The following is a 10,657-nucleotide window of genomic DNA, read 5'->3' on the forward strand; positions in this document are numbered from 1 at the left end:
AACCTAACTAACTGTTTTCGCTTTCCTAAAAGAAAACTTGACAAAAGAAGTATATAATATTATCAAATGTATTATGGTTGAGTTATTCATCCCCCTAAAAATGTCAGTGTATTAATTATTTCTATATTGAAAACATTGAATCATCAGTTAAGAATATTATACACTAGTGTAAAAGGGAGTTGTGGTTTCTTTTTAAAAAACAAACCTTATATTACTTAAATGAAAATAATCTACATCTCTATTGCATAATAATCAGTTTTGATTTGATCTTCATAGATATTTCATCATCTATATTTGTTTTAATTAATCAAAATGAAAATGATCAATTTACATCGTTATTTCTTATTAACAATTAACTATTTATTTTATGTATGGATAATTTGCATACATGTTAATTGTTTTGTTCAATCAATTAATGAACAATCTTTAATAGAACAAAATTATTCACAAAATAATAACAATAATAATAATAATAATCCAATTGGTTGTATAGATTCTGATGGTATATGGCGTGGTTTATTTTCTACATGGATGGAAAATCCAACTTGTTGGTGTACATGTCAACCAGTATCTAGAATGGCTGTTAGTGTATGTGATGGTTGTGAAATAAATAAATCAATCAATAATAATAATTTAAATATAAATTCTAATTATGAAAATAATAAAAATTTATTAAATAATGAATCTATAATTGAAATATTTAATTCATTTGATACAATAAAAAAAACAAATAATAATGAAATTAATCAAAAACGATCAGTTGATAATCATTATGATCATAAAATATCTTTAAAAAATTCTAATTGTAAGTTTTATAAGTAGTATTTAAATTAATTTTCATTAATTATTATTATTATTAGATTTATTCAATATTATATTTTTGGTACAATATGGAGTTCTCAGCACAAAGTACTTCAATAAGTTTCCGTTTTCTTACTTCTTCGCCCTTCCTGACGATAAATATTGAGTGATAGCCAGTTAGAAGTTAGCAGCTCAGTCAATCGACATCTAAATAATGTACATTCTTCTCGCTGCATATTGCCAGCAACCACGATATCTCTGATTAAGCCTTCTATAACCTTTACAGCGAAAGGTTGTACACTTTTCAGAAACGCATCTGGATAGGTTGTGCGATTAATAGCCATAATGATGTATTAAATTAAACGAAATTAGATAAGTTGTTGAAATATCTAGATGACAGGAACAGGTAGCCCAGATGTTTAAAGAGGCCGCCAATACATAGTTTATTATTTATTTAATTTGTTTATTATCATTTCAAATATTTCATTTTGATTATGACCATTACCCTGAAGAAGTTCAGACAAGTTAGCTGGACGAAACGTTGGAATTATTTAAATTTTAATCATCGAGATTATTTCAAATATAATTTTCATATATAATGACTTCTCTACACTCGGCGCCTAATTTTTGTCAAGCTATTCGTTCTAATCTTGACGAATATTCGTGTAAATTTCATTTTATTGCCAATTATCCATTTTATTCATATAAACTGACAGTTAAATTGTTAAGATTAGAAGTATGTTATTTAGTTGTTTTTTTATATTTAGTAAGTTAACGATTGAAATACTGATTCATTGATTCTGAAAATAAATGATACCATATGTTAGAAGGGTTTTTGTGGATATTATAGTAATTTCAATAGTTGAGATCATGAATCTATTGAAGCTAGACCTCTATGAAAAACCTGAAAGCACTGGACGGCCGTTTCGTCCCACTGTAGTACCCCTCAGCAATGCGCATCCACCATCCCACCTCGCGAGATTCTAACCCAGAGCCTATCAGTCTCGCCCGCGAGTGTTTATGATATGTGGTTAAAATATAATTATTTTTAAACGTTTGCCAAGATTTAAAAAACTTCTTCAGTTAACATTATTTCATAGTGATATATGTTTAAATTATTAAAAAAATCTATACACAATTATCGTAAGTAACGATTAACTTCGGGATAGATTTTTTTTTAAATTTCTAGTTAAACGTTACAATTAAAAACTAAAAGAATTAATGATATTAAATGACAATAGAATGACAATGTAAAACACTTGAGGTTTACAATATAGGTTATTAAAAGTTTGACTTAATTGTATCATTATTATAGAGAGACATGAAGATCTAAACTCTAATCATACGTACAATTAAAATTTTAATTCTGTTGACAAAGCATTATCAATGTTTCTTATATATATTGGCATACGTAAGGCCGTTCATGCACAGCATCACAAAATTTTCAAAAAATACCGGAGAAATAACGATTCAGTCTGATCTGGTGTTTACGATTCATCATGACACAAAGTTTCACATTAAAGCTAATCATTATTTAGTAAAAATTTTCCGAATCAACATCAGAATAATTTAATTACAGATTTCTGTCTGTTAGTTATCCTGATTAAATCTACGCGCTATAGATCAAGCCAAAAGAAGCATTGAAATAATAAAGTTTTATCCTTTTATTTCATTAATTTTCAAAATATTTCATAAAGCATCGAAATAATATTTATTCAAGGGCTAGAATCTATGAATGAATTTACCATTAAAGTAGAAAAGAGTGGTGTAAACCATATATTACAACAAATTATTACTGAAATATGTGTTATTACTAAGGTCTGACTTGATAAATTCAAATAAATTGAATATAGGTTAGGTTTCTGTTAATAAAAATAATATATTTGTAATAACATATTGCGATTCCTTCTATATTACTGAATCATCTAGTGAAAACTTGACTCGAGTCAAAAGACATGTTAGGTCCACAAAAAACCACCTAATAATCCTATGGAACTCGATAGACTTAAATAGGTAATAGTAATTTAGTTACACATGTTTGTGATTTCATATGTTATGTTAAACATAACTTAAGATTAACAAATACTTTGCGTTACCTTTAATCATTGAGTTGATTAATTGTTAAATAACTTTCATATTTCAAGTAGTAAAGTACATCATATTACCTAACAATGAAAAGTTGTTTGAGTTAGTCTCTTTAAATATACTTTTTGCATGTGAACTTTTAAAACACAGTTTTGCTTAGATAATCGATACAACTATAAAGTTTGAACAGTAGTCTATCATAAATTGTATCTATATACAACATCATTATTTATATTAGAAAGAGCTGTTCAAGTTCCTTAGAAACGCAACCAATTTTATAAGACTATACTAATATTTATGGCCTGTTAACTTCTCAATTTTATATTACGTTATGTTGTCATTTTTTATTTCAAGACTTAGAAAAAACTTTCTAAAGAAAATTAAGTTAACTAAATAATGATTAGTTGTAGGAATGCTTTTTTAAAATATACTGTTATCTGTCCTGGAAATCTGTTTTAACTAGATGTAATCAGATTTTTTTTCATGTTTACTTTATGATTCTGCTAAATGAATATTCAAAACTGATATGAGTTTGAACTGTTTAACATGAACAGTTTAAAATTAAACTTGACCAGTTTCTTTGAGAATATTTCGATACCTTGCTAAGTAAACAATATATACAACTTTGGTGATCTATTTGGTTTACTTAATTGGATTCCAAAGCTCCTTATCGATAATATTTACTGTCTCAGAAATTCATGTTAACATATAATGAATTTTTTTAATCCCAGGTCGCCAAACCAATTGTAACAACAGAGGATATCATCGGTTGTAAAGAAATTGTAAATAATGTATAATAGTCAATCTAAATCCCGTTTAAACCATTTTTACATTATCCACTGATAATGATTCATTGATAGTCACTGAGTTTTGTGGTAAAATTAAACAAGCAAATTCGTTATTCTGAAATAAGTTGAAGTGTTTAGGGAAAATAAGATTATAGTAACTCGCATTTGGACTTTCCAGTGAATCATATTTCACATCGATCAGTGTGTTACAAGAGAAGCTTGGAGACATAAATCCATCTATAATCTCACATGAATGCACCAAACCGTTTACAAAACATTCCGCTTCAATAAATAATCTTAAAATATTACATAGTAGTCCTAAAAAGTTCAGCTGAAACGTTACAAACATAGACTCTGAAGATGAAATGAAAGATATTTCAACTAAGAAAAAGAGTGAACTGAAACACAACATGTCATCATACTATGTCTACCAGTAGTGTTAAAATATATTAAAGAATTCATTAAGGTACAACTGATTACCTACATTTTTCCTTCGTAAGTAACGGTAAAAAATAAGAATATGGTACTAAAAAACTGTGATGAGCAAAGATTTCAAGAGGAAAACCAATTTGTTTTACAGAGTATCTTCGTAAATTATAAAAACCATACATTAAATGCTTGATTGACACATCTTTCATCAGTTGTCTTTTGCATCCTTCATGATTTATTCAATTCTCAATTCCTTTATGTTTCCCTTTCTGTTTTCTACTGTTCAATCTTCTCAACATTCTTTTGACAGGCATTCCACTACTATTTATATCTGACAACATAAGTAGCATTCACACATGATCACTTAACATATATTACGAATTAGTGAAAAATTCGCACAACGTCAGTTAAAAAAGTGGTTTGAGAATTTCCGTTTTTATTTATACAAAAATAAATGGAGAAATGTTTCTGTCACAGTAAGACAATGTTCAGTCGATAATGATGGCTTCATGAAGAGTTGTATCTTGTTTAGTTCTAGTAAATATTTATACTGAATCTAAGTGATTTTAAAGTATGTTTAGAACTGTAATAAAATAAAATGACCGGTGAGTTTCAACCATATCATGACCAAGGTAGGTATGGTTAATGACAGTGGTTTATAAATATATAATATTACGAACTAATTAAATCAGAAACGTTGTCGATTGGATCCGAAAACAATAAATTTGATAAGAACCCAAAATGTCATGTATTCAGTCCCTCGTCAGTTCGCAGCTGCACACAACTAAGGCATTCGATACTAGAATAAAACACTTGCTTGGTATTTTCTCGTATTTATTGATCGCTTGGTTAAAATTAGTTCGTTTAGTACAGTACTTTGAGTTTGACAGCCCTCACCAAACCCATCAGAACAAAAAAATTCGTGGCAACTAAGGTATTATTTGGATATAATTTAATGTCTGAGGTTAAGTTTCAATGAAGTACATTCGAAATCACAGTCCGATTAAATACAGTGGTAACGGTTCTTTGTAGAATATATATGTATATACCCACTGCATTAAACTTAAATATCTACCACTTTGGGTCAGATTGACTTTTGTTGTGCTTTAATGACACGTAGCTAATATTTGGAAGTTTTGATGTCATTAGTTTATCCCATAGATCGACCACCATACTTGGTTAACCCTTTTACTCATTAACCCTGACAACTTAAAATTTTTGTTCGCAAAATCCAAGGTGGTTATGCATGAGCTGTTCATAAAGGATGTAGAGCCGCTAAAATGTGAGACAACCAGGTAGATGATGATCACACACTCTAATGAACTGCAGAAATGTTTTGATTTTAAATATTGTAGTTTTTATAACCCTAGCTTAAGTATTTATCGGATATAAGCGTATATATATATATATATATGTATATATATGTTACAGTGTGATAGTTTCTCTTTCAAAAAGTCACTTATTATACTCACAATCCGAAAATCATGTTCATTCAATAAAAATCTCTGATGAGAATTGTAATAAATGAAAACTAGAATAAATTTAAAACTGTGAAAGCCTTGTAATCAAGCTCATTAGCTTAAATATATCAATGAAACCTTCAAAATATTATTTAGGTTTTAAAGAGGAATATAAAATGACCACTTTAGTAAAGTCACAAACTTGAGTATGTTAGTTACTCAGCACCCTGTGACGTACATTCATTCTCTGGTTCATTTAAGTTAGTGATAAGATTTACTCACCAATAATAATGCATTTTCATAAAACCACAATAAGAAAAAATTCTTGAACATTAGTTGAATATTACATAAATATAACCGAATGTTGTTAGGCTTAGTTAAAATTGAAAAGTATTTTTACTATATGAATCAATGATTAAATAATCTGATATATAATTAAGCAGTAAAAGTTATATGATTATCTACTCTGTAATATAGTTAAAATGTCTGAACATTTGTTCACATCTGTTTGATTTTAGTTTTGTTTTGTCATTTTCTTAACTTTGTTGTTTAAAACATCATAGAACATGCCTTTGTTCGTCATTAAAACTAGAGTTTAATTAGGCAGTGAACATGATTTACTTTTCAAGATCCCTTTTTTGTTTCGAGAATTACTTTCATCTTTTCGGCATGATAGATATGTTATTCAACCCAAAGTAAAAAAGAAAAAAAAAGGATTTTTGAGATGAATAAGACTGTTAGAAATAGTATTAAGGTTGAATTGATGTACAAATACAATTCGTCATTCGGTCCTTTTTATACAATAAAAAATTCATAACTTCAAACTAATTCGTCTGGAGAACTAATGGGAACCATGTTACACTAAACAAACATTTTATCTGTGTTTAAGACTACTTAGTAGAGTATAAGAGCGGTTAATAGGACATCGGAAAGATTATTTTTGATTGGTACTATATCTCAACATGACCATCATGATGAGGAGAAAGTTCATCATTTCGTAGTCTCAAACTATGGAAAAACAACTCTATTCTGATTTATGGTTTATAATGATCCTCCATCCGATATCACTTCATAATGAAAATTGTATCTGGGTTTAATTTTGTTCGATGATAGACATCGGTCTAATATGAACGTAGTGATAAATTACCCAGTTCACCCTAATTTTCAAAGGATCAGTATCTATTAACATCACTATTCAAAATATTTGCAAATAAATAGAAATAGGAAATAAATAGTTCAAGTGTCGTTTGCTAGGAAGTACGAATACCTTGAAAACATTATCTATTCTGGATAAACATCAGTTGAATAACATTGAAAATCACTCATTTTTTTCATAAGACATGTAGATTATTATATTTACTTCGTCTAAAGTAATCAGTCATCCTTCACTTTATATTGAAATTTTAAAAAAATGACATAGTGATGCATATGTTTGTCAATTTTTAGTTCAATACTGATTTATATCTATTTACCACAAAGATCACAACAATATACAGCTATGACATTCGAAAAAGAACTCAAATACAGTTTATTAGTGATAGAAAAGTGAAAACTATTGGATATAGAATACTTTCTTCATTATGCTTGTGAGCTTTTTTAGTTCAGACAAATGGTTCATATTTAACTGAAATTTGTTATTAATATTGATCTTAAAGATATACACTGCTACGGACTAGTACAATCCATTTCAATGGCACTGTCTGATCTAATATATGTCTGATTTGATGATAGTGAATTGATGAAATAGAGAGAGGAAATTAAATCTGATAATCAGGTCTTCATTTTGCTGACTGGTAAGTAGCCCACGCAATCCATATTTTAAAATCATATGTATTTTAGGTGATTCTGAATAAGCTAAGCTTATCCACATTATTTAAAGTATTCACTAAATCTTTAGTATTCGGCACTTTTTTTGATCGTTTTATGAGTTCATTTAGTGAGTGGGTGTTAAATAGTTTAGTGCAGTTATTGTCAAATAGTTTAGGTGGTAACTTTTGTTATATTTATATTTTTTTTATCCAGTACGTCTGGTTTCAGCGCACAGAATATGTTTACAGCAGACACTTGTGAATAAATTCAGTCTCCTGAAACAAAATCTTTGACGAAAATTTCATTATAATATGTAGCATACTCCCACTAAATGAACTCTAAAAATTACAAAAAGTGCTAAGTATGACACATTGGACATTGAACTCGTTGCAGACAACGTCACCTAATATTCATAGTAACATCAAACAAAAACCAAAGAATTGTTTTTAAAGCGTGAATATAATTCTAAAAAAATGGTTTACTGCGAATAAATATGTTAGATTGTACTTGATTACGTCTTGGAGCTTATTTTTTCTTATCATAACACATTAAATAATGAATTATCAAAGGCTTCATATCTAAGGATTCAGTGTAACAATCTCATTATTAAAACATGCTAAGTACCCGTTTTTTATTCATGTCATTTGTTTCAGACTTAATTGGATTTATAGTGCATTTTTCCTAACGTTGTTTACAAATTCAATTACGTTACTGTATGGTCTACCGTTAGAATGATTGTCTTTAATGGTTATCATATATTTCTTCACTTGTATGTTCACATATTTATTCACAAACATGTGCTTACATAATTATTTCATTGAGACTATTTAGATAAACTCGATTGAATAATATATATACATATTTTTGCTCCTTGACTTAATCAAATACATAAAGTTCAGTGAATCCGACTTTGATTACTACGTAAAACTGCAAACGTAAATGTAAATGTAAAAAGAATGTGATCTAAAGTACAAGAATCAACTCTTTCAAACTAATTGATTTTTCGCTGAGATCGTGAATCGACCAGTGTCAAACCACCATTGAAAAACTGGAAGCACTGTACGGCCGTCTCGTTCTAGTATGGGACTCCTCAACAGTGCCCATTCACGATCTTGCACATGAGACTCAAATACAGGACCTTAGGTCTCGCGCTCGGGCGCTTAAGCTCTAGACCACTGAGTCAGCATCTAACAATGGTAATATCGAACGTCAACAAACTCGTAATATTCCACGACCATCTATTGTAAAGCAGATACTTACCAAAGACAATGGAAGAAGGCTGTGCAATTTCGTGAATTCATTGAAGTTAGATATTAACATCGTTGGATCCCAACTCAGTGTTCTAGAGGTTAAGTGCTCGCGCGTAAGGCTGAAGATCCTGGATTCAAGTCTTTTTCAATGATTCCAATTTTTCAATGGTGATTTGACACTGGTCAGTTCATGATCTTAATAAAAGCTCGATGATCTCTACAACCCTTTACGGCTGATTGGGTTTTTCGAATTCAATGCTACCCAGTTCATCTTCTGGTGGCTTTGAGAAAGTTATTCTCAAGGTTTTACAACCAAGAGAGATGAAGAGCTGGGATCATCAAAAGGGAGATGAAAATGGCTAATCCTCTGAATATAATTTTTACACGTAACTTTAAGTTATTAAAACCTGTTGTCTTGATGTCATGATGTATTATTTCAACTAATATTGGTTTTACAAAATGTGAAAGGGATTCCGATGTATTCAGCATATAATGGTCATTGTACATTCAAGCAAAACAATTTCCAGTTTCAAATACTTCGTGGAGTTTTTTAAAATACATAGTCATATTATGTAGATTCTCTTTCCTTAATGTTACTCTCAGTTTTATAGGTAGTTATGGCAAGACAAAATAAATGTTCACGTTTACCACTCAATTATTTGTCACTTCAAAATTGGGATCATCCAAATAGCTTTTTATAATAAATGATTCCATTTTGACTAGTTTCAATATGTTTGGGAAGGTAACATGCTTTACGTACATATTTATCAATAATGTTCCAAGAAATAATAACATATATACGTAGACTTCACTTTGTGGTAAACGAATAACAACTGAGTTTGAAAATTAACGTAATAATTCGTTGGAGCGATTTCATTGTGAGTCTTTTTTAACTAAGAGATCCACATATTCATTGCGATCTGTTATCTGCTGAAGAATCACTGGAAACATGTAACTCTAAGCATTCATTCCATATTATTTTAGGATTGCTTAACAAAGCAATCATAAGACCGTATACTTGAATAAACTCAAGACACTTAGTTTCCACGATGTTTTAAACTACTGAATTCTTATCCCCTGATTCACCACTCCAAATCCAATCATTTTCCATCATAGTGTGATCCTTATTCTTGCTCTACCTAAAAAATCATAAAATTCTTATCTGTCGATCGAATTACCATTATCAAGAAATATTTTGTTTGTGTGGGTTCACATTTCTTCGTCGACGATATTCAAGACTGTAAGCTATTATGATACATTTGCGTTATGATCCTTGATTTTAATATTTAGACTAAAGTTTACATGAATTTGGATTGTGGCCTGTAAAGAAATGAAAAATCTTGTCTCAATCTGTTTACAACTCTATAGCTGAGTGCCTTCACATCTCATAGTCGATTATCACAATAGGACTAAATACTCGTTATTAAAAGTTTGTTAATTCTCAAATAAACTAAATTACACCATGTACAATTCAACTATACAGTTAGAATTACAGTCAATAAACTTACTTACTTACTTACGCCTGTTACTCCCAATGGAACATAGGCCGCCAACCAGCGTTCTCCAACCCACTCTGTCCTGGACCTTCCTTTCTAGTTCTATCCAATTTTTATTCATTCTTCTCATGTCTGTCTCCATTTCTCCGCGTTATGTGTTCTTTGTTCCTCCTTTTCCCCTTCGACCTTCAGGATACCATGTGAGGGCTTGTCTTGTGACGCAGTTGGGTGATTTCCTCAATGTGTGTCCTATCCACTTCCAGTGCTTCTTCCTGATTTCTTCTTCCGTTGGAATCTGGTTTGTTGTCTCCCACAGTAGAATGTTTCTGACAGTGTCTGGCCAACGGATCCGAAGTATCTTGCGTAGACAACTGTTAATAATTACCTGTATCTTCTGGATGATGGATTTCGTAGTTCTCCACGTCTACCAACCCAATATAATTTATCTTTATCGATAGTTAACAACATAAATTTAGAAGCAGTTTCTTCTAACTAAAATTTAATTGAAACTTTTAATTTAAATTTGAAAATAAATTTTG

The 10,657-nt window shown here is 29.9% G+C and overlaps 1 protein-coding gene across 1 annotated transcript; it reads left to right on the top strand.

The window, feature by feature from the left end:
* Window positions 1-312: 312 nt before the first annotated feature.
* On the top strand, window positions 313-822 carry Smp_200730 (uncharacterized protein; the record flags this gene model as incomplete). The annotated part of the gene is made up of 1 exon (XM_018793568.1): window positions 313-822. The coding sequence occupies one exon, from the start codon at window positions 313-315 to the stop codon at window positions 820-822; it is 510 nt and encodes a 169-aa protein (XP_018648067.1).
* Between the last annotated feature and the right edge of the window lie 9,835 nt (window positions 823-10,657).

The sequence above is a fragment of the Schistosoma mansoni genome, chromosome 1 (assembly GCF_000237925.1).
Source record: "Schistosoma mansoni strain Puerto Rico chromosome 1, complete genome".
NCBI lineage: Eukaryota > Metazoa > Platyhelminthes > Trematoda > Strigeidida > Schistosomatidae > Schistosoma > Schistosoma mansoni.